The 24,824-nt window shown below is 37.2% G+C and overlaps 2 protein-coding genes across 2 annotated transcripts in view; both read left to right on the top strand.

The window, feature by feature from the left end:
* Window positions 1-18,733, top strand: part of LOC116277021 (ankyrin repeat domain-containing protein 26-like) — a 37,261-nt gene extending 18,528 nt beyond the window's left edge. Inside the window, exons 6-15 of the mRNA XM_072955179.1 lie at window positions 1,597-1,711; window positions 5,514-5,574; window positions 5,663-5,850; window positions 7,131-7,258; window positions 7,671-7,732; window positions 10,218-10,309; window positions 12,969-13,041; window positions 14,757-15,007; window positions 17,462-17,535; window positions 18,669-18,733. Of these exons, the coding sequence (XP_072811280.1) occupies window positions 1,597-1,711; window positions 5,514-5,574; window positions 5,663-5,850; window positions 7,131-7,184 (418 nt within the window). The 3' untranslated portion in view covers window positions 7,185-7,258; window positions 7,671-7,732; window positions 10,218-10,309; ... (2 more) ...; window positions 17,462-17,535; window positions 18,669-18,733. The remainder of the gene's footprint in view (window positions 1-1,596; window positions 1,712-5,513; window positions 5,575-5,662; window positions 5,851-7,130; window positions 7,259-7,670; window positions 7,733-10,217; window positions 10,310-12,968; window positions 13,042-14,756; window positions 15,008-17,461; window positions 17,536-18,668) is intronic.
* On the top strand, window positions 16,349-24,751 carry LOC140691482 (coiled-coil domain-containing protein 144A-like). The gene is made up of 4 exons (XM_072955120.1): window positions 16,349-16,404; window positions 18,921-19,701; window positions 21,490-21,644; window positions 24,712-24,751. Exons 1-4 carry the CDS (start codon window positions 16,349-16,351, stop codon window positions 24,749-24,751), a joined length of 1,032 nt encoding a protein of 343 aa, XP_072811221.1.
* Window positions 24,752-24,824: the final 73 nt, after the last annotated feature.

Here is a 24,824-nt window from a genome sequence, read left to right on the forward strand (position 1 = left end):
AGTAGACAGACTACTCAGGACCCTTTGTCTGTCTCTCAGAGCCCTTTCATCCTTAAAAACTTCATGTTACCCCCTATAAGCAAGATGAGACCTTAAAAACTGAGGTATTAACACTTCATTTCCAATTAAAGCTGCTCCTCCCTTCTATCAAATGAAAGCTTGTCTGAAGGTAGAAAATTGTAAAAGATAACCTTTACCTGCCCTTTGAACATTTATAATGTTAAATATTAATATTGATCATTGGAAATGTTTGATTTCATAACAATGTATAAATCTAAATACCAAATAAAATGAGCCATCCCACTTCATTCGAATCCTGAATTCCCTTGGGTTTAAAGTTTCTTGAAAATCAGAGTAAGAGTGGCTTTTTCCAGAATTCTTGTTTTGTTTTGTTATTTTAGTTCTCTTTCCTCATAATGCTTTTGTTTTATCATTTTTTAAACTGAAGTATACTTGATTTACAATATTGCCTATAATGCTTTTAAGAACTAAAGTTTATTTAAAAGCCACGCATGTGACTGGAACTGCAGTAGACCTGTTGTGTGGGTCCTTACTTCACTTACTGGAAGGCACCATGGGTTGTATGACGCCGTGCTATTTTATGTGCCAATAAGACGTTTTAAATGTTGCCAACTCACAGATAAAGAGGACAAACTGATGGTTCACCATGGAGAGAGGGAAGCGTCGAAGGGCAATATAGGGGTAAGGGGGCTAAAAGGTACAAACTGTTAGGTTTAAAATAAGCTACAGGGGTCTATTGTACAACATGGGAAATATAGCCAATATTTTATAATAACTACAAATGGAGTATAACTTTTAAAAATGGAGAATCACTATATTATACACCTGTAATTTATGTAGTAATGTTATACGTCAACAACAATCAAAAAGCAACATGAGACAAAAAGACAGTATGATAATTAGACAAACAGGAAAAATGAGAAGCAGTAAAACAAAAAAATGCTGCCAACTATGGTTGTAAGACGAATTTTAAATTGCCTTCGCATGTCAGAGATGTTGAAGTGTGAGCAAATGAGCATGTTAGAGTCATTGAAGTACAGTGTTCTCTCTCATCCTTGCAGCAGCAAAGTAGGTATACTATCATTTTACTTAATTGAAATATTGTCTTTGTAAAATAGTAGTAACAATAACAATTATAATATTATTTAACAATTATTGAGCTGTTATTTTGTGCAAGGAACTGCCAGACACTTTGCATTTAAGCATCACAGTGGCACCCTATGAGATAACTACTACTTCATGCCCATTTTGTTGATGAGGAAATTGAGGCACAGACAGGCTAAGTGACAGCTAATAAGTGAGAGTTAAAGTAGAAGTCAGACCCAAGTTGAGCTGAATTTCAATGTCATGCCCTTTCTATTCAAGCAGGTTGTTCTTCCATTAATGTGGTAAGTAATAAGAGTAATAATAAATATGGTTGTTTCTCCATAGAAAGAACTAAGATAAGAAGACTAAATGTTAGTTTTAAAGGGGTAGAAATAGCATGCTGTTTGTTGAATGTTTACAGTTACGTGAGTAATTGTATCTTTGAACTAGTATGCTCTAATTTCCTAAAAAGTCCCCTCATGTTCGCAGGACTGCCCTACACTTAGCCTGCATCAGCAGCCAGTCATCAGTGGTGGCTCTCCTTATCCAGTGGAATTGTAATCTGGATGCTTGTGACAAGGAAAGCAAGACAGCTCTCATCAAGGTGTGTAGCAGCCAAACATGTCCATGTGAGATGGATCTGGTTTAATTACTTAGAATAAAAATGAATTTATCTGTTTTAAATATAACGAACTGATGGAACTTGGGGAATGTTAACTTGGAATGCCTAGCACTTACAGTCTGTTTCTTGGCGTGATACCAACAGGCTGTACAATGCCAGAATGATGGATGTGTCATTATCTTGCTGGAACATGGTGCTGACCCAAATCTTGAGGACGACAGTCAAAACACTGCTCTCCATTACACCGTCTTGGCTGAGAATACGTCAATTGCAACACAGCTGCTCCGCTGTAATGCAAATATCGAGGCGATAAATGAGATATATAGCTCAACTAACTTTATGTACAAGATATTTGAAATACAGGGTCTTTTCTAGCTACAGGTGTTTTATTTATAGTAATATGTATACTGAATACAATACATCAGGCCCTGTTACCATGGAAGCAACTCCAAAGCCAAGGCCGGGGGCCAGAGGTAGTGCCCACAGAAAGGGCAGAGCTCTGTCTCCCAGCCACACTTCTACCCCAGAAGGAACAGCTTCCCGTTAGGAGGTGCCTGGGAGTGGGTGGTAGGCTCAGGGCCTACAGAAGATGAAGGCTTGTGGGGAGTGAAGTGATGGCAAGGGCTGGCTGCCTGCAGGGGCAGGGGTGCTACTGGGGATGGGTGGGAGGAGGAAGGAACCCAGTAGCAGCAGGGGGAGCTGGGTGACTGCACCTGGGCAAGGGAGGCAGCAAGCCACAGGCCCTGAGCGCCCCAGGACCCCAGGTTCTAGAATCTGGGCAAGTGAGGTCAGGTCATGTTTGACAGCCAGCAGGGGCATTCACTTGTGCTGGTGGCCACATGGCTCTCCATGTACACCTTCACCTTGGGGTCTTCCATGCTCGTTGAATGGATACGTGTAATACAGGTAAATTCACAGATCTCAAAAATAAGACATCTCTAGAAGAGCGGGAGTTTGATAGATGCCGCTTCTTTCAGTGCTCTCCTTTCCAGCCATGTTAGCCTGACTTTTATCTGTCTCTTCCTCTGTGATTGAGGAGTTTACTGGCAATATTACTGGCAATATCTATTGGCTTGAAGAATAGCTCCTTTTTCCTTCTAACCGCTGATCATTCAGTAGCACTTAGACAGTCTTAGAAATTTGCTTGGGGTGAGTGATTTAATAAGTAGAGCCAGAACCTTTAAAGATTTTGCACCTTTTGTTCCCATCCAGGTCATTAGGTCAACAGGGTTTTTCTGATTGCAGTAATAGGAAATCATGAGCCTTCTTTTGGTTAAAGCGTGTGACAGACTCTTGCAGTGTATCTGTTAGATTCACTGAGCCCTAGCATAATCAAGATGACAGTCTTTTTTAAAAGTCTAGTTGATTTACAGTGTTGTGTTAGTTTCTCATGTACAGCAAAGTGATTCAATTTTTATATATATTCTTACTCATTTATATATATATATTCATATTCTTTTCCATTATGGTTTACTACATGATATTGAGTATAGTTCCCTGTAGTATATATAGTAGGACCTTGTTGTTTATCTATTTTATATATAGTAGTTTGTATCTGCTAGTCCAAAACCTCTAATTTATTCCTCCCCAAATCCTCTTCCCCTGTCAGTTTGTTTTCTATGTCTGTGAGTCCATTTCTGTTTTGTAAATAAGTTCATTTGTGTGATATTTTAGATTCCACGTATTAAGTGATACCGTACTGGATTTGTCTTTCACTCTCTGACTTACCTCATTCAGTATGAGAATCTCTAGGTCCATTCATGTTGCTGCAAATGGCATTATTCCATTCTTTTTTATGGCTGAGTCATATTCCATTATATATAAGTACACCATACAAGATGGCAGTTTTAAACATCAAAACCCATGATGTTAGTAACAAATGGGAATTGTTTTAATAATTTAGTTTCAGCTGTCTTGTGAACTAATTATCCATTTGATTAACAATCAGGGAGAATTAGATACAGGTAGATTGTAGTTTTAGTAGGCATTGGAAAAATTCTTGAAGGGGGTATTATGAGCCTTTTTTAAATGTATTTATTTTACAGTATCATATTTTTTTAACTGAGGTATAGTCGATGTACAATATTATATGTTACAGGTATGCAGTTTAGTGATTCACAAATTTTTAAAGGTTATGCTCCACTTATAGTTATAATAAACTATTGGCTCTATTCCCCATGATGTCAATACATCCTTGTAGCTTATTTTGTGCTTGATTGTTTATACCTCTTAATCCTTAAGCCTAATTATCCATTTGATTAACAATCAGGGAGAATTCAATACAGATAGATTGTAGTTTTAGTAGGCATTGGAAAAATCCTTGAAGTGGGTATGATGAGTCTTAATCGCAATTTTTATTACATGTTGGGGCCCAGTGTTTTTGTTTGTGAGATATGTGATACCAAAGAAAGGCAAGGTTTTACATACAAATACTTGATTTATACCCAACTGTTTGGAAACACAGCAAACATAAGAACACAAGTGGGCTATAAACTAAACATGGCCCCTGGATATGTTGTTTGCCTCCATACATTGAGTCAACATTTAAAATTTAGGAGACTTGTGCAGAAATCTGCATTTCAGAACTTCTCCTAAAGAATCAAATCTGGTCCCCCTTGAGCCCAGGCTCCTATGCCGTCTGCCCTGCACAGGTGGCCCCTTCTCGGTGGGGCATGTGTTCTCCGGTTTGCTGTCCTCACCTGGGACCTTCACTTACTCAGGTCACCTACGTTGCCTCTGTAAGCATTTGAATTTACAATTCCTGTTGTATAACATATTTTGATAAATATTTCAAGATTTTAAAGACTGTATTAGTTTATAGTCTATTTCATATTTTATAATGACCCCTTAAGAGTGGGATGGAATTTTTCAAATTAGAATTTATAAGTTGGTTTAAGAAAACCTTTTTCTTTACATGCAAATAATCATATTCCCATTGGAATGTCTGCAAGCTTTATGAGATTAGTCCTAGTTGTAATTGGATAGGTTACACATGTTGCGGACAGTATGGTATCTTTCTCCTCAGCGTGGCTCCTTAGAAATGCCTGATTCATTAGCTACATGGTTCTCTCTGGAGCAGTGTTTAGAGTGTCAGGAGTAGTCGTTGAGCAGTAAGGTAACTACAGAATGCCTGAGAGACACTGTGATAGAAGCAAAGGTTTTTGGAACCAGCAAATGTCTGAAATGCGTTTTAGAGAATGACTTCACAGAGAAACTTTCGAAGAGGTCAAGGAGGAACCTTTTAAAGAGAAGGAGCACAGAGGGGAGAGGAGGAAGGGGCTACTTTTTATTTACTTTATTCTTTATACTGTTTGCTGTTCTAACTCATCCAAATAAGATACTGCTAAAAAGTAAACTCTCATATTTCCCCCATGAGAGATCATTCATACATATATAAATCATGCAAGCACGTTTCAAAATAGAACACTTACTTTAAATTTCTTAATGTTAGATTTTTCAATAGGACTCTAAACTATCAGGGATAAGCTTTTGTTCTAGATCATTTTGGTCAAGAAAGTCATCTAATGGATACCATAGTGTTTGTATAATAAATCAATGAGGGGTAAAGAAAGTAACATTTTGGGACCCCTGAGGTCATCTCTCATAATCCTCACCCCATGAGAAGATGTAGGTTGGTAAATGTCAGACCCAGGACTTGAATCCATATCTGAATGACTCCAAAGCCAGTGCTCTTTGTGTTAGATCATCTAGGAATGGGGAATGTTACAGTTATTTTATTCAATTTCATATTTGTTGTTCTTAAAGCTGTTATTTTCTTCTCTAGAAAGTCCAGCATCCAAGCTTCGCAAAGCTAATTCAGGCCTGGCAAGAACCCATGATAAACAGTGAGTTATTTGAAGACTGTCCTTCTTGTGTTTTCACTGACTAGAAATTATAGATAATTTCATCTGCCATACCTTGTTTTCATTACAGCAGAGACAAAAGATGGGGTTTTGAAACCAGGAACTAGCACCTCCTTTGAGGACAATAATTCTGATAATAAAAATGAAGATGTGGTTACAACCTTTCCCCAGCCATCAACCGAAGTTCCAGGCTTTTCTCATCCTGCCTTCCCAGCACCGGAACCTCTCACATCTTCAGCAGTCCTTGGTGTTACAGAGGTAAGACGTTTTGTTTTTAACTTTTCCTTCCTGTGCTTTTTCACTTACCGTCCCCCTGATTCTCGTGGGGATGGAAAAGATCCTACACAAGAAATGGAAGTCCTCAAGAGCACAATAGAAAACAGCGTGATAACAAGAGAGGCACATGTGCAGGACTGAGGTTTGTAAAGGTTGGTGGCAATAAACAGTTCTCAAGTGTGCCATTAAGAAAGGAAAGAAGAAGAAAGCAACTGGAAAGAACAGCCAGATGAATATGAAGATGGGCAGGAATACAAAGGGGAAGGATTCGCTTAATAAGGACAAGATGAATATAAAGATAAGTGAGTGTCAAAATGAGAGAGATTATTATACAAACACAGCAGAAATAGTGGGGTTAAGTGAGAGCAGGAGCTCTATAGTACAAATTACGATAGAAATTATCTCAAATTCAAATTAAGAGAAGGAGAAGTCAGGTCATGGAAAAAAGTGCTCAGACTCTTCTGAAGGACATATAGCTGATTTTATGAACAACGGAAAGAAAAATTTGATCCTCACCCTTTTTCTGTGTGGTTATAGAATTTTGTTTTTTTAATTGAAATGTAGTTGATGTGCAGTATTGTACGTGTTACGGGTGTGCAGTACAGTGATTTGGTTATATATGTATATATCTAAATTATTTTTTTTCTTTTCCATTATAGTTTATTATGAGATATTGAATATAGTTCCCTATGGAAGTTAGTTTTAACTTGAAGTTATTTCTTTTTTTAGAAATCCTCACATTTAAATTAATGAAGTGATGTCTTACATTTAATCTAGCAAATTTTGTCTCTCCATTCCATCCCCAGTAACTGCGTTCTAGTTTTCCATGTGACTTATCATGCTGTTTCACACCTCGACCTTTGGCTCAGTCTGCCCTTTTTAGAATCCTCTTCACATCCGCTCTTTGCACTGGGTCTGTCTTTTAAGACACAGTCTGGTCTTCCCAGCATTCCCTGAGCTATTGACATGCAACAGGTCTCTTCTCTCCTTTGTGCCTTTACTGTATCTGTTCACTTCAGGTGTAGAGCTGTTGAATGATACTTGTCTGTGCTGATTCGTTTTCATGTGTCTCCACCTCCCCTAGAATACAGAGCAGAATCTGTCTTTTATATATATTGCCAGCTTCTCCCAGGATAATGCCTATGATCTGATGGATACAGTCAATATATGTTGTCTTCCTGACTGATTGATTGAATGACCAAGTGTAGGAATACGATGTTTTCTGAAGCCGGGTTTTTGTTACATTTTGTTTTTTTTTATAGGAAGGAACAACAAAGCCAAAAACGGGGAAAAGAGGACGGCACTTGGACTATTAAAAACGTCCTAAAGGAGCAAGCAGATCACAACACATTGATTTCTACTGAGGGAGCACACGAAAGTGACAGAGGTGGTAAGTTAGTGAACATCTGTGGATTTTCTTCTCAGCTTAAAAGCTAGTGTGGTTGGGGGGGGAGGGTATAGCTCAGTGGGAGAGCGCATGCCTAGCATGCACGAGGTCCTGGGTTCAATTCCCAGTACCTCCAGTAAAAAAAAAAAAAAAAAAAGCTAGTGTAAAAAATCTGAAGTGTGTAGATCCAAGTATGATAACCATTTCTTTTTAAGTGTTTTTCTTTTGCCACCTTTCTTCATAAATGTCCCAACTATGACCAAGTTTTCTTCCAGAAAATGCTTCAACCCTCTGAAATTCTTTTCTGCCACTTTATTTTGTTGACATAGTCATGAATGGAGATAGACTTATATATGTATTTAAACTCCCCAGTGGTACATGTTCTCATTAATGTATCTGTGACTGCATTTTGTAGGTGCAGCCTCAGCATTAGGATTAGGAGAAAAGGAAGGTGTAGAACTATCCTGGGATTCTGAGGTACTGTCTTCTATTATTTTCAGATATAAGCATTGTGTGATGTTAAAACAAAAATGGAGGGATATTTTGACTTTACTTTCTTACTTTTGCGTTTGTGCAGCAAAATTTTTTCCTCATGTTTTTAACCTACACTTAGTAAAGTCATTCCACGCTACATGTCAAACCACTGCAGAGTGCACTTCTGTTAGTTTTCCAGACTCACCTAATGAAACTGGTGTATGTAGCGCAAAAACCAAGGCTTAGAAATCACAGGGAATTGGTTTGGGCTCTGAAGTTACATTTTCTAAAAACTAAAGAATTATTCTTGGTCAGCCTGTGACCAGATGTTTGTTTCTTTGTTACAAATGGATGTGAAAAACTCTTAGATTCAAAGAGAAACAGGTTGTATTAAAAAAAAAATGTTTTTGTTTGTTTAACCACTTTGACCTTGAAAAGACAGTGCCTGTGACTTGGAAGTATTATATTTGGATTGTCAAGTAGATCTGCAAGGAATATTTCAGGAGAAGCAGACGCATTGGGGAATAATAATAAATATGTGGGGTTAAAATACTAGCAGTTTGGTTGAGTGATGTTTTACTGAGGACAGCCCATTTTGGGCAGGGAAAATAGCGTGCACTAAGTACCTTTATGGCAACCGAACTTGAAGGCAGCTAAGTGCAGGGTAGTGATGACCTATTCCAAGGTGATAGCCGTGGAAAGAGGTCAGAAGAGCCTGAGCCCTTGGATCTCGGCAGCTCCTGCCTAGTGGCACAGCACTGTACTTGAAGTCAGCAGACGTGGTAGCATCCTGGTTCTGACCCACTGTGGGATCTAGGAAAAACTTGTCTGACTTGTTTGATTGTCAGTGACCTCGTTCAAAAACGTGGTACTGATACCTGCCTCTCCGGTTATGTGTCGTGAACAAAAATGTGGTAACAAGTGTGAAAACACACTGTCAACTGTAAAGAGTGCTATAGAAATGTAAGACAGAATGATCACAGTGCCCACTAGTGACCTACTGAAATGTTGAGGACACTTTTTTAAAATCTGAAGGCCAATAAAATGGGGAAGTTAGAGCGGACACGGGGATTTCTCATTTGGGGTATGTTGAGTGTCAGTAGGCTGTTATCGGAGATCTCTGATAGGTATGTAGTGCTTTGGTACTTGATGCCTTCTGGGGATTTTAGATGTTTTGACCTTAAATAAATTCCTGTTCCTGAACACCAACTAGCACCAGGCAGTTAGACACTGAATGTAGCAGTTGAGGGGTTAGGCTTTAGTGGCAGGAACAGAAGGACAAGTAAACGAACCCTTTTTCAGGGACAGTAGGTCCTTCATCTAAGGAACGTGGAGAGCGTTAGGTTAGACAACAGTGGGGGAGTTTGTAGTTAGGACGAGGGTGGAGTAAGGGTGGAATTCAGGTAGTCAGAAAAGAGCTGAGTGTGACCAAAGCTGCCAGGTGATGGACAGGAAGGAGCCAGTCACACGAAGGTCCCGGGGAGGGATGTTCCGGACAGAGAGAACAGCGGATCCCGTCTGCTCATCACGGTGCTCCAGCATCTCGGAGTGGCCAGGAAGCAGCAAGTGGGTAACCGTCCTTAGAATTACTTTTATAATTGCTGTGTGTAGAGAAGAGAATGTGCATGATAAGGGCCTGGCATGTGCGGGTGGTCACTAAGCAGTGTTCTTATTCTTCCCTTGTTAAAGTAAAGCTTATGGTACTTTTTTGAAGAGCTGCATAGCTACATTTAAAAATTTTCTGCTGTTAATTTAAACATAAATGTTTTTCTTTCTACTTTGCTATTTTATTCAGCTATTTTTCCTATCAATAAAAGTTTTATCAAATAATAGTTAGGTTCTGCTAAGCCTTTGTTTACTGAAATGTAGCAGTTTCCACAGTGTTCTGTTAATACTCAACATGACAGACTCCAAGGCTTCTTTTCATGCCAAGTATGTTATTTTAATATTAAAAACAATATCTGTCCTAAGAAACATTTTAAATTTATAGCACGTATACTTATCAAAGCATATATTTATGCATATTTTTAATTTTATTTTTTATTGAAGTGTAGTCAGTTTATAATGCTAGTTTCAAGTATACAGCAAAGCAATTCAGTTATACATATAAAAATACGTATTTTTAAAAAAAGTCCTCTTATTTTGTTGAGGAATGCAAAATGGAATTAGGTATTTTGAAGTTAATTCTTTGTTGAAATCTGCATGTAAGTCAGTATTTTGTCTGTGAAAATATTTGCTCTGGATTTCCATGCTCAGTTTACAGAGTCAAAAGCCAACTGAAGATAAAAGATAGACTTGATCTAGAGAGTGTATATGAAATTTTCTATTTAAATGTTTGGGTTTCCAGGATATGCTTATATTGTTTTTAAATCTAATTGCTTTTAAAGTAGGAAATTTAAAAAAAAAATAAGGTAGGAAACGCAGGTATTTTCTTAGAAAGCGATTAGGAAATCTTTATGCAACTCATTATTAATATTAATTTTAACAGTATCTCCGAGATTCAACTACCAAACTATGTTGATCAGTTATCTGGAGCTGCACGTCAAGGAGAAAAAAATACATTAAATGGACAAATAGAAAGTAAGCACTGGATTGTATAAAAAAGTCATTTGACAGAATGTTGATTTAAAACATGGATTTGGATCTATTCTCTCAGCCAAAGAAAATCACCTGTTGAACATATAGTGAGGAAAAAGAGGAGAAAAAGAGGTAAATTGTATATCTTACCAGTTGTCAGCAACAGATTAAACTAGAATGCTGTTTAAGGAGCTCAGTTGTTAGCTTGCTTTCAAGATGCTTTGTGACCTGAGGACAGTCAGGAAGCCAGGAGGAGGGAAGGAGGGAGTGAAGAATGAGAGAGGCAGGGAGGAGGGGAGTAAATGAAGGAAAAGGGGGGGGGGTCCCTGGCAGGAGGTGGTAATGTAGAATAGCTCTTTAGAAGAAAGAAGAGAAGAGTGTTTGAAATGAGATGAGTATGAAGTGAGCTGCTTCCAGCACTAAAGCTTGTCTGGGAAGCACAGCAGAATGTTCCACTCCCCCGCCCCCTGATCATTAGGAAGGCAGTGAGGACTGCGGTACCTGATCACGCAGAGCTGGGTGTGCCTGCCGTGGGTGAGCACAGGCATGTGTGGTCAGCTGTCAATGTCTGGACCTTCGTGTCATGCAGCGTGTTGCTGCCTTATAGGATGGTGTCTCATAGGCCAACAGAAGAGAGTGGGAAAGAGGAAGAGAGCAGGGTGCATTCCAGGGAGGTCAGGGGAGCTGGAGCCTGGTAAAAAGTCCGTTGGAAAGTCTGCAACTTCTGATGTAGCTTTTGGGGAAGTGTTACAGTGAGACGTGTGAGGCTGGATTTCAGAAGGATCAGTTAAGTCCGAGTGCTGTAGAAGCAGACTCGGTATAGACCAGAGTTTCTCACATTTTCCTCCGTCACCTGGGGACTCAGTGAAAAGTGCACATTCTGAGCAGTGGGTCTGCGTTTCTAACAAGCTCTCAGGTGACACTCTTGTTGCTGGTCTTCAGACCACCTCAGAGGTAGACTTGTGTTTAGGGGAATCTGGAAGAAGAGCCACTGGGGACTTAAAGACACAACAGCATCAAGGAAAAGCATGATTGTGTTTTTCTTTCTGAGCACGTTCATAGCCAGAGGGAGGCAAAGAGTTGAAGTAGAAATTAGAGGTGTAAGCTACTGCTGCTAAGCAGAGAGGAAAAAGAAGTGGTGGGGATCATCCGTCAAAAGAATAGAAAAGGGGAAGAATTAAGGCCACAGATCTAGAGGTACCTTTGGAGAGGAAAGTGAAAGGAAGGAAGGAGGAAAAAAAAGCCGCAGGTAGGTGATTTTGGAATTGAGGAGGTAACTTGAGAGAACTCCTTATCGATGGCATCAGTGTATTTGCACTGAAGCAAGGTTAGGTCATTGCCACTCCAGAGAATACCGGAATCAGGAGGGGGCCTAGAATTGGGTACACCACAGCCACTCCTCCTATCAGGTTTCAAAGATACATGTTGCATCAGTAGTTGTTATTCAAGTGAGATTAATTTGAATATGAAGCATTGGCTGTGTTTTTTTTTTTTAAGGATAGCTAATATTTTGATAAGATAGTTGTTTCACAAAAATCCTTTTAAACATTAGTCTGATTTACCAAACCAAACTAATTTTGGAAATGAAATTAATAGGGTTCATTCCATAAATGCCAAAAGTGTTATTTTCAATGTTATTTTCAACACAGATTTTGAAATACAGAAGACTTTTAATATCTAATAATTCTGTAGCAATTAATTTTTTTTGATCATTAGATTTCAATATTGAACACTCAGTATACATTCTTTCTTAGATGTGTCTTATATACCTTCTTTATGAGTGGATCAAAAACTTTGATGGCTAGAGGATCCAAGAAATGTAGGCATACCAATAGCCCACGTGGGTATGGAAAAAAATGAATATTTTTGTGAACTATTATTCTACAAGTGTGTACCCAAGCTGATCAATTCATAACACTTTTCCCTGACAAGAAGTTGAATTACACATTCAAATGAACCACCATCACAACTGTGGACTTCCTAAATTACAGGACAAATTGAAGAGCATGATAAATACTTGTAGTCTAATGGTGTCAGTCGCATTAAAGATGTGCTGTTGCATTTTACCATCAGCTTTCACATTTGTCTTCTTGGAGCCATGATTTGTTCCTCTGATTAAAGATGGCTTTTCTCCTCCTCAGGCAGCATGTTCACATTTGTATATGTGCATGTTTCTATTTTATAAAGTCATTTGAAACATAATCGTACTTTTGAAATCTTAACTGCATGTTTTGTTAAACCTATATTCCTGCTCTTTATTCAGTATCTATAATGGATTCGTGTTTCGGTCTTGTTGCTGTCCTAACTGCTCCTGAAAAACAAAACACCGAAACCTAACGTGTTCATTTCCAAAGCAAGCGTGAGGATTGCGCTCAGTACTAATGCTGCGTGAATGGATAGTTGGCTTTCATATGTACATATAATTGATTATGTGTCCCTTTTGGCTTTTAGATTCTACTGAAAAATTTCCTCACTTGAAAGTAAAAACTTTTATACTTTTATCTGGAATTTTTTTTGAATGAGGGTACTGGGAATTTAGCCTAGGACCTCATGCACTGCTAAGCAGGCACTCTGCCACTGAGCGAGACCCTCCCCCCTTGAATTATTGCTACAGATTGTATCAAATGTACATTATTAATCGGTTTGTTTCAAAATCATTCAGCCTGCAGTTGGAGTGAAAGATTCTGTTCCTAATAAAACAGGCGAAATGAAGAATTTACAAAGATTCAAATCAGGTAAATTTTGCAATACAAATTTAACTCTGAAATGAAGTACCGTCTTCTTATTCCTAATTCCTTTTATTTTTTCAAATTTAATTGAAAGACGATGTAAGTAAGGCAGATGTTATTATTGGTATCCATGTTTGAAAAAAATATATAAGCATAAGAAAAAGATTTTTTAAAATGTCAGTTAGCTCAGATGTTTCTCTTAACGTTGGGAGACACTAAAGTTCTCAGTTTGGAATCCCTATACTTCTTAGGGATTCTGAGAGATTGATTATTAGGTTCTAAGATTTTTCCAGAGTTTTAAAATGCTTAATTGAATCTGACTTTCACATAGAGTAAAGCTTCACTGGCTAGCATGTCAGTCATATTTCACTTGAATTATTTCATTTTAAGTGCCGTCACATTGATGATATTTATTTATTTATGTATTTATTTACTAATGGAGCTCCTGGGGATTGCCACTGAGCTATTTCCCTCCCCCAAAGATCTTAAGCCAACTGGATGCTTTGATTAGCTCTGTGTGTGTGTGGGGGGGGGTGGTGTCTTTGATTATTAAAAATGATGGAAGTAATTAGTCCTACCTTAATATTTGGTAGACATGATCTTTTAAAACAGCAATCCTGAAAGTTTCGGGGTTTAGGATTTTTTTTTTATACTACTAAAAATTATTGAGAATTCTGAAGAACTTTTAAGTGGGTTGTACCTATTGATGTTTATTATATTAGAAAATAAAACTGAAAGATTTAAAATACAAGCACATGCAAACATTCCATTAGCCATTAGAGCTATGATGTTATCACATGTCATGTATCTGGAAACCTCCACTGCACACTTAGCGGAGAATGAGAATGAAAATAGCTTTCAGTATTATTGTGAAAATAGTTTTGACTTCATGGACTCCCTAGATGGAGGGAACTTGGGGCTCCAGGGCTTCTCAGATGACACTTGAGAACTGCGGTTTTAAACAGGGTTCATGGATGTGAAATGATAAAGGAGCCCTTGTGATGAAACGGGCTTTAAAGTTCACTTCTACATTTCTTGCCTTTTTTCTTTAACTTGTCTTAAAAAGTTCAAATCTGACAACTTAATTCTTTTGAAAAAAAAGGAAAACATTTTTGTTACATATTTCCTGTCTCGTGGCACCCTGTGCTCTTTGGATCTAGTTTGTACCTGGACTTACCCTATTTGTATATGAAAAAAATTAGTCACTCAAGGCTATCCTTTCTTAAATAAATTTATGATGTTTATCCGCCTTAAGGAAAGAATTCTGAAGATACTGGTACACTGAGGAAAGACTGTCTCATTGTAATTTAAGTAGTACCATTCAGTAAGTTTTCTTAAAGCCCATGTCTCTAGGACACAATACTGTCATGCATATTTAAACGTCCAGTAAATGGCTGGTTAGACATACATTTTGTTAATGAAAAAATTCATATGTTGAAGAGTCATGTTTATTCATAAAGCTCTTACAGAATATTGACTGTTTAATAGAGAGTGTGAGTGAATCCAAATAAGTAATACTAGAAAATTAAAAGTAGAAAAAAGAGAGACAGTGGTTCCCTATGTGAACAGCAGTGACATGTAAAGTACAGCCAGCTGGGAGGGAGCAGTGTGTTTGGGGGGAGAGCAGGACGTGGGGCTGCTGCTCTGCAAAGAGAATTTGTACAAGTTAGTCACGTTTGTATGGCTATTCACATTCTAATAACTGGAAACTTTGTTTTCAGATCCTTCAGACTGGGATTCTACTAGTTTGAGCCTCAATAATGAGGCTGGTTAAAGTGGCGAGCATTTGAAAGTTGATAAATGTCCACTGGTATCACAATCAGTGACCACAAACCAGTCAGCACCCACAGGACTGAGGCAGACGGCCCTAGTAGATAAAGACCGGATGAATATTGGAGCCGTGTCTCTGTCAGAAAATGCAGCGCTCCGTGGCCTGTGTGAGTCACAACTGCCAGAGAACAGAAGCAGCAAAGTAGGTAATAAAGCAGCATAGAGAGCTAGCCATAGTCCACCTGTGCATGGCTTCACCATACTCTGACTTTGCAGAAATCACTTTGCGGCATGATCGCCTTTGTATTTACTCCTTTTATGCAACCTGCAACCAGACGAGACCTTTTGGCATGACATTTACATTCATCCTCTGACCAAAGCAGCGTATTAAATAGCAAAGAGGGTTAGGAGAAAGTGAGTCCGTTCAGACTAGTATTTAGCACAGTCCTGGGAGCGGGTAGGAGGATGGTGTCTAGAGCTTTGTGACCGGTTGGGAAACCTAGGTGGACATCCAAAGATTCCCTTCTCAAAGTACGGCTTCTTAGCTTTATTTTTATCTAGCTCTGAATTTATAAGCATTAGTTATAGCTATATTCAGTGTAACTGAAAAAGCACCTCTGCAACTAAATATCAAAATATTTCTAGTATATTCTCTGACTTTCTGTACTTTAGAAATGGCTTTCCCAGCAGTAGTGGCAGTCATTGGGAATTTGCTACACAGGACCTCCTTCTTAACTGTCCACATAGTGTATCAGCTTGTTTTATTATTTTTGATGGACTGATCGGTCAAAAAGGATATTGGTTTTTAAGGAGTGCTTTATCACTTAAAAATAATGTATGGAATATCAATTCTAGTTCTTCTAGGATACCCAGTCTGTTGATTAACCACATCTAATATGTGTTCTACTTTATATACCAATTAATTTAGTACCTTAATCAGTGATATGATCAGAGCTGTAGTAATAAATTGTACAATATTTTTTCTATTCCTATAGTTTTATCTTCTTTTCTTTCCTTACCTGTAGAATTAATGTCATATTTACAAAAGATTCTCAATTATCTCCTACAGTAGTGACTACAGGCTATAAACTCAAGTTTTTTTTAACCAAACAAGTGATTTGTTTGCTCTTGTTTCTTCATAAGCTTGGGAGATCCAGAAAGCAGGACTTAAGACACCTACATGAGCTCCCTCAACACGGGAAGATGTGAAACAGAAAAGCTACAAGAGAAGTAGAAGCAACTGAAAATAGTTCATGCAGATCATGTCTCTTCTCAGTTGATACCTTTTATGTAGTAATAAGCAGAGTCTAGTTCTCCAGGGACCCAGTAGTCATGCATTTATTTATTTAATAAAGATTCTGTGCTGGGCCCTGATAATCTTAAATCCTAAATATTTCTGGAAAGCTTCCCTCAGTTCAAGCCTGCATTTTTTTTCTTTTTTTGCATTATTAATGCCTTCAAATTTGTCTCCCTCCATTTATTTTTATGCCCTTTAAATTCATCCCTCCCGCAGCACGTAGAGTGATCTATCTCAAATGCACACATGACCATGAAACACTCTTTAAAGCATATTAATGTCCAGGCATCTTACAGGGACAGGTAAGGCTTTCGTGGTCTGACTTCTGCCTGGCTCTCCTTCTCTAGCGCCCTCTGTCTGTCCTTTGCTCTGGTGTTCTGAACTGCTGGTGATGCCCTCTTCACCTGCCCTGTATTTCACACAAATATTGACCCTCTCGTGTGCGTCTCTCCCTTCCTTCCCAGCCTTGCGTGCTCTCTTCCTTTCCTGCCCCGCGTTCCTGGGAAGCTGGCTGACCTCATTGTTGAAGTCTCAGCTCAGGCATTCTCCAGAAGAGCCATCCCTGACACCTTTTAAACACAATCTTCTTTAAACTTCAGTACCTACTGCTAAAGCAGGAACTCAATAAGTAATTATTGAGTAAAATAAATAAAGACTGTTTATACAAAGGTACTTTTCTTTGTAGAGTTTGTCCTCTACAGCATAGGAGCAAAGAGAATAGACATGTAAAGAAATAGTTTACAGTTCAGCTGGTGAAGATACACTAGAAAAATCTGTGAAGTACCAAGGTAGCTCCGAGGAAAGAGATCCCTGTGTCTCCGTGGAAAGACACCTGTAATAAAGGAGGACTTCACAGAGCAGCTGAGTCTTAAAAGAGAAAAAGGAATTTGTCAGAACAGTAGAGGGAGACATTTCAGATTAAGGCAAGATAAAATCATAAAAAGTAACTGTAATTTTGGAAACCATGAATAACGTTGCTCTTGAAGCTTGGTATGTTGGTAAAAAGGTACTGTTAGGAGGTAGAGAATAGAGTCTATTGTGACTTTGTATGTTTCTACTGTAGTTTTAAATTTTGTTTTATTTCTCTTTGTTTTGTTCATGTCTGGTGGATGAACTTGTGAATGAAACTTTGAGATGTTTGTATGCCTTTAATCTGGGAACATCTAGTATTTCCCAAATATTTTGTTGAAGTTTTAGATAATTAGAAGTATTTCTTAAAGAAGTAAATATCCAGCTAAAGATTAAGCTTAATTTAAACTGTCAATTGATGAAATGTTTTTTATCTGTTTTTATAAAGATTATGCCTTTTATCTAGCTGTTCTAAGTAGTGGATTTTAACTAAGCATATTCATTTTTCAGCAGACCTAGACTTACAAAGGACATCTGAGGAAGAGCAAGAAAGACTTGATGGAAGTGAAAATAACCACTCACACGTATGTAAAACTGTAAATTTAAATTTCTGGTTTAATACTGTGCTTTAATAACACAGTTCAAAAGAAATTGCCTTTCAAACTAGACTTTTAGAGTCAATAAGTAATTATTTAATATTTAGTTTTTAATAGCATTTTATCTAGTTACAAAGCTTAAAGTATTGTTAGGGTCTATTTATAATAATTTATAGTAAACTTTATCCTTGGAATTGAGGCAAAAAACCTTCCTGAATATTGTTTGCTGCTTCCATTTTTATAACTTCCTCACATGATAAAGAAGGTGATATTAAATCATGTGATTAAGTAGTTGAAATTGTAAGCAATATAGCAGTGATGGCCACCGAGTTAAGTTTCATGTAAGGAAGAGTCATTCGCAGTGGTCCAAAATTTGCAGTTTCAAATTGCAAGTCATTGATGCCAAGATGAAAGATTTCTTCTGTCTTGTGATCTCTATGTAATCGATTTCAGAATCTACACTCAGGGAGAGAATAGGGGTCATAGAGTCAACCCAACTGCCTGGTAAGAGAATCAAACCTTCCAGGATTGGACCTTTGCTGTTAGGGAACAAACAACCTTTCTAATTTATTTCATTTCAGGGTAGAAAATCAGTAAATATTATTAAAAATTCTTTTATTCACTCTCACTAGTGAATATTAGAGTATGATACAACTTGATGGATGCAGAGAATACATATTGAGATAGATCACTATCATAGTATATCGTTTGCATTAAAATTTAGGAATTTGTTCCTCTTTCCGATTGATGTTAATTGATTTTGGTGCCTAATAATTTACAGTTTGCCTATTCTCCAGTTATTAGTCCTTTTAAAAAATCTTTACATGCACTGGAGGGGCTCACTATTTAGGGTATGTGAGGTGAAATATTTTTTAGTGAGGAAGCCTTTGTAATGTTAAAAACCTAATCTCTAATTCTTGGTAGATTTAACATGTATGAATTGTTTAGTTGAAACAAACAGTGACAAAGTTAGGTTTCTGAGTTCCTGTTTTTCTCCTATTTCAAGGCTAAGGCAAGTTATTTTTCACTTCTTAGTTTGTGAGTAGCCAAATGTAGATTAAGAAGTTTGTTAAATTTTAATTATTTTCTAATTTTTTTTTATCCGTACTTGACTACTTAAGGACAAATGTGTTTTACAAGCATGTACTGTGAAAGAAAAGAAATCTGAAGATCAAATCAGGCACAGTAATCTTCCACTTGTGCATCTGCAAAAAATGCCTGGAGAACCGGGAATGAATAAGGAACATGACAGAAAGGACATACCTGTATCTTCAAAACATTCTTGTGTGGAGAAGCATGAGGACACGTGGGTCAAAGAAGGCAAATTAGACTGGAAAATTAATATAAAATTTATCACAAAGAAGTTAAATCAGAAAGTCAGTAAAAACGGTGAAAAATGCAAAAATTCTTCATAGTAAGGTAGCGCCACTACATGACAACTCTGAACTACATGGTGACTTAAAGGAACTACCTTCCAATGTGACAAATAATATATTTGATTCTGAAGAAAAAGTTGCACCTGGAGCCTCCGTCTCTGTAGGATCCCAGGCGCTCCCTCCACACAAAGAGCCCAGTCTTGAAAGTGTTTTTCCATCTTACTTCAAGTCTGAGTCAAGAAAGTATGGCTGCCAGTCATCTCCAAAACTTTCTTTAAATGAAAATAAGTTAAATGAAAATGATAAACCAGACACTGAACATGTTTTTAACAAAAATGAGGAGGGTTTTTATAATGATAGAGAAAATGAAGTAAGGGATCGAGTTCCATTTAAAGTGAAAGAAGACCAAGAATTTGATACAAAAAGAAAACAAAAAAGGAACCAGAGTGCTCCCTGGAAATCAGACACTGGACACGCACCTCAGGTCAGTGACCCAGAAAGCCTTCCTGGCTTGTGGCCTTCCCGCCCCGGTGAGATGAAACACACGATTCAGATAAAAAGTCACGCTATGTCTGCTGTTTCAAATACTTATAAGAAAACCAAACCAATACAAGACCAGCTCCAGAAGCCATTGCTTGCAGATAACTGCGGTGCTAATAACTCTAAAATCATGGACCCCGAATTAGGAGATGTGAGTTCTTTGCCGTCAAATGGTAACAGAACATCCAAAGTATATCTAAAAGAGTTACACAAAGATATGCAAAGGTTTAAGAATGAGGTAGGCATGTTACAAGTAGAATTCTTGGCTTTGGAAAAAGAAAATTCAGCTTCAAAAAGAGGTAGAAGTTCCTTTGCTGCTACTCTGGTTTTTCTTTTTATCAATAATCTCTTCCATTCTGATCCATATCTGATCTGATTTTCCACTTATGAAAATAGCTTATGTATAAAATGGGGTCATCTAAATATGTAATCGTGTAGAAACAGACTATTTCTGCCATCTAAATAACAGGAACTCAGGGAAGTGTTTTCCTGGGTTTTGTTCCTTAATCAACCTAAGTCTCTGTGCCAGTCTTTCATATGTAGTGGGAAAGTAATTCAGCTGTGTGCCACGTGACCGTCTGAGCCGGAATAAATGCGAGTGAAATGGCTTAGGAAATACAATAAGCTCAAGGGTTTTGTTTTGTTTTGTTTTAATCTATTGGCTTAAATATAAGTTGCACTTCCATAGAATGGGAAGGAAGCAGTGACTGAGAGAAGGGATATAAGCACACACTCCCACTAAACTGATCCGTGTATTGTGCGTTAGTGAGTGCGGGCTTATCTGTCTCACTGATCACTGGGCGCTCAGAATTCCATCATGGCCGCTTTGAGATATTCTTAAGAACAAATACATGTGCTCCCACATCTTCTTGAATCACCACTCTCGGGTGTTTCTGTTGAGTCAGACCCTTACTTTATATTATTTAATAGTACTAAGTTTTGACATGTATGATTTTATCATGTAGGTAGTATGAACCCTCAGCAAAAAAAGTTCAGTATTTATCTCCAAAGGAGAAAACTTGAATTTTGAGGTGCACTGAATGGTTTTTTTTTTACTTCTAGTAATAGATTTTTAAAATGTGTTTGTGCTTTTGTGTGAGGTGCAAAGAGTATGAAAGATAGACAGAAATCTGAAGGTGTTCTCCTTTAATAGAAAAAGGAGATGAGCCCTGCCACCAGCTTTGCCAAAGTCACACTTTTAACTTACCTGATCAGTTTGATGAATTTATTTGGTAGTGTATTAGATTCAGTGTTACAGAAGTGTATCGTCTCTTTTGACACCGTGAAATGCTGAAGATTGCTGCTTTAGGGGCTTTGGACAAATCACTTAACCTTTCTTGGTTGTGTTCCCGTTATCAGTAGACAGTGGGGCTAAGGTAGATCACTCTTTACTCCTATGCCCTCTAGCTATAAAATGGTCGTGGTTATTGAATGTGAAATTGGGTAGCATTATTCCTTTTGCAGAATTCCACACTAACTGGCAATTCATCAGTTTCACTCTGCTCCTTTCGGTAAACTTGGGTTTACATGTTTTATTGAACACCACTTTTTTGATACCCCAGGATCCAAATGAAACAAGAATTAAAAAAAGTAGTGGGGAAAGGATAGCTTTAGCACAGAAAGAAGAATGTTCCCTTTCTGTTACTGAAGCACCAAGGTGTGACATCTTCTAAGTCTGGCTGTTTAATACAAAATCTAGGTGGTAAAGACAGAAGAGGCCAAATTTTATGCCTTTGTCTTTTTATTTCTCTGTCTCTGCCATTCACATGGGGAAGAGTGGATGTAAGAGCACAACATTAAGAAAGTCCTTTTTTAAATTTTGGAAATTCTGTTTCTTTTCCTCAAACAGAAAGAAGCAGAATTTACAAACATTTCAATGACTTGAAATGATAAAATTAAAATAAGCACAAAACTATTTTAATCAATTGAAATTAGGGCAAACTCTGAGTCAAATAATAAAGTGAATGAAAAAGTCTTTATCATGAATAAAGTAATAATTACCCTTTGTATCAAACTTTCACTGAAGGTTGAAATAGAAGAGAACAGGAACAAAAGTGGTGAACTGAAAGCATCAGAAACCATGTGTGATGGCAACTGTTATAAAGGACTAACTCAGCGGAGGAAGAGGGGAAAAACTGATGACCAGCAGTTTCCTGCCCTGCAGAAAGGAAATTCTGATAGGTAAGCCTAGATCAGTGTTCAACAGTAGGTAATTATTATTTTCCTAGATATTGTTCAGAATTTCTTCCCAGACTCATCTCTCTACTTGCTTCCATGTATTTTGCACTCTTCCTTCCAGGTTCCGAGGACACACCTAGATGCCATGTGCCTAATCTTTGTGCTCACATTCTCATCTCTTAAGTAGAATAATTTCCTCCTGACCTCCTGTTTTGCTCATGATCTCCTGTTTATTTCCCCTCTTCTGTAAAGCCTTCCTCATACTCACTTACTACTTTCCATATGTCAGCTCTTGCGTATCACATTGTATCATAATTGTGTATCTGTCTTTGAAGCAAGAATTTGTGTTTCCTTGCATATGATTGGCACTTGATAACCATTTTGTGAATTAATAAATGACTGAAGATGGGTGAGATTTGGAATTTTACAAAAATTGTTTTTTTCAGTAGAATTCAGTAGAATCAGTAGAATTATTTTTAAAAATTGGCTTTTTAATGGATTGTTTTAAAGTAGCTGTCCTGGCTTGCATATGAAGGAAGTAAAGAATGAAAGTGGAAAACAGACGTTAAAAGCATCTGTGACTTCACATGTATTTGAGAAGCCTGCCTTACTAGCTGGTGGTCTGCTACCCATGAATGACAACAGCAGTTTAAGTGAAGGAGATCTAGGTCATGGCAGGGAAGATCTGTAAATTCTTTATTTCTAGGTGAAGACGTATTAGCAGTGATCACCTTCTCTGGAAATAGAACAGCATCATATAGTGTAAAGGCCAAGGCAAGAGAATTCTCAACTGTATCAGAGGAACTCGCCGAAAGGTTAAGCTGAGGACAAGTGCCTTTGACCAGAAGTAGTTTCAATAATACGTCTCCATGGAAGCCAGGCTGCAGTGAATCAGTGTGAACAGCCCCTTAGAGAACATTCCCTGGGAAGGCAGGAGAGGACTGGGCGATAACTGAAGGGGAACGTGGGGCTCGTGGGGGTTCCCTTTCTTTTCTTAATGATAAGATGGTAGTTTGTAGAGCATGCCTGTATGCTGTTGGATGTGATTCCATAGAAGACGTGTTTTTCAATTTCATCTTGTTTGCATTTCCGTTATTAGAAAGTGTATTAATTGTATTACGTTATCTTTAAAATATTGTAGTAAACTTCTATTCATATATGGTTTTGTTGTAAGGGCTTATTCATTGGTTCTGAAGCATAATATTCTTACACAATTGAATATGCAGATAATGACTTTAAAGTTACACCATTGTATATAGATTTTTTTAAATTGTATACTCATAATAACTATACAAACACTTAGGCCATATTGAATAGGGTTTAATCATTCCTTGATGATTCTAGATATTATAGTGTCTTTGACAGTATCATCATGGGTGGCTATGGTTTTGTATGCTATTGTAAACTATCAGATTATATTAACTTAATATTTGTTTAGATTCTAGGAAGAAAGGGAAGGTTTTGTTTATATACAATAGAATAATAAACTATTAACAATCTATCAGAAATGATTACTTTTGGATTACTAAGTTCTAAATTACAAAAGCCATCATTCCTGTACCAAAAGTGTCATTAACATGTTTTGTTTGCTCCATAAGGACATGTCAAATGCATGAACAAACAGCTGAATGGATAATGCATGCCGCTGATTAATTTCTTTAGCAAAAGCAAATCTTTATTGAAAGTAGATTTCCAGTATTGCCTAGGTCTAAAGTCTTTTTATTTTTAAAAAATAGGTGTTAAGATTCAGAAATTATTATTATTTTAACATTTTTATTGAGTGATAGTCATTTTACCATGTTGTTTCAAATTCCAGTGTAGAGCACAATTTTTCAGTTATACATGAGCATACGTAATATTCATTGTCACATTTTTTTTCGCTGTGAGCTACCATAAGATCTTGTATATATTTCCATGTGCTCTACAGTATAATCTTGTTTATCTGTTCTACATTTTGAAATCCCAGTCTATCTCTTCCCACCCCCCACCCCCTTGGCAACCACAAGTTTGTCTTCTATGTCTATGAGTTTATTTCTGTTTTGTATTTATTTTTTTAAGATTCCACATACGTGCAATCTTATATGGTATTTTTCTTTCTCTTTCTGGCTTACTTCACTTAGAATGACATTCTCCAGGAACATTCATGTTGCTGCAAATGGTATTATGTTATTCAGTTTTATGGCTAAATAGTATTCCATTGTATATATATACCATGTCTTCTTTACACAGTCATCTGTTGATGGACATTTAGGCTGTCTCCATGTCTTGACAATTGTAAATAGTGCTGCTATGAATATTGGGGTGCAGGTGTCATTTTGAAGTAGGGTTCCTTCTGGATATATGCCCCAGAAATTATTATTTATAATTATACCTAGACATAGAATAATAATAGAGATTCATTTACTATATTAGTTAAAAATACTTAAAAATAAATAGTACTTTCTTAGCACATTGTGAAATGCAAGTATTGAAGCCAGATTGCCTGGGTTGGAATTCTGGGCAGACATAGGGGCTTCGGCAAGTGACTTAGCCTTTCTGTGCCTCATTTTCTTCCTGGGTAAAGTACCTAATGTATTACCTACCTCCCAGAATTGTTGTGAGGATTAAAATGTCTTTAAGACATGTAAAGTGCTGATAATAATGCACAGCGGTTGCACACTAAGTCCTCAAAAAAGCTAGTATCATGGTTATTAGAAAAGGGTTTCTTTCATATAAGGACTTAAGTAATACTTTCCAAATAGGTTTTAGTGCCATAAAAGCCAGTTTTTATTGAAAATGACAACAACAAGAAAATCCTGGTATATTTTTTCCTATCAAATAATGCAGGTAACGTTACATTTTTCCTTTTCCTTTGCTTGTCTGCTTGATCTAAATTTAATACTTTGTTAATAATATAATTGGTATACTTTCTTTGTCCTTTAATGTCAGTTTCCATTTTTTGTTTAAGATCTTTTATTGAAAATTAATTATTAATGCAAAGATTTTATATAAAAAATAATAGGTTTACATATTTCTTGTATTTTCAACATTTAGTATTTGGCTGAAATAAATTGCTTTTTTTTCCCCTTAGGTCTTCAAAGAAAATGTCTACTAAGAGGGACAAGATATAGTAAAATATTAATTATAAAAATATTATCCTGCAGTAGAAAATACTTTATAAAAAATAGAGTGGAAAAACAAAAT

Source organism: Vicugna pacos, chromosome 35 (genome assembly GCF_048564905.1).
Source record: "Vicugna pacos chromosome 35, VicPac4, whole genome shotgun sequence".
Lineage (NCBI taxonomy): Eukaryota > Metazoa > Chordata > Mammalia > Artiodactyla > Camelidae > Vicugna > Vicugna pacos.

Excerpts from the sequence above, each read along its gene's own strand:
- LOC140691482 (XM_072955120.1), top strand. The coding sequence starts at position 16,349 with ATGACCATGAAACACTCTTTAAAGCATATTAATGTCCAGGCATCTTAC. Across the intron at positions 16,405-18,920 it reads CAGGCATCTTACAGGGACAG|AAAGTCAGTAAAAACGGTGA; the intron begins GTAAGGCTTTCG and ends AAGTTAAATCAG. Across the intron at positions 21,645-24,711 it reads CAGAAAGGAAATTCTGATAG|GTCTTCAAAGAAAATGTCTA; the intron begins GTAAGCCTAGAT and ends TTTTCCCCTTAG.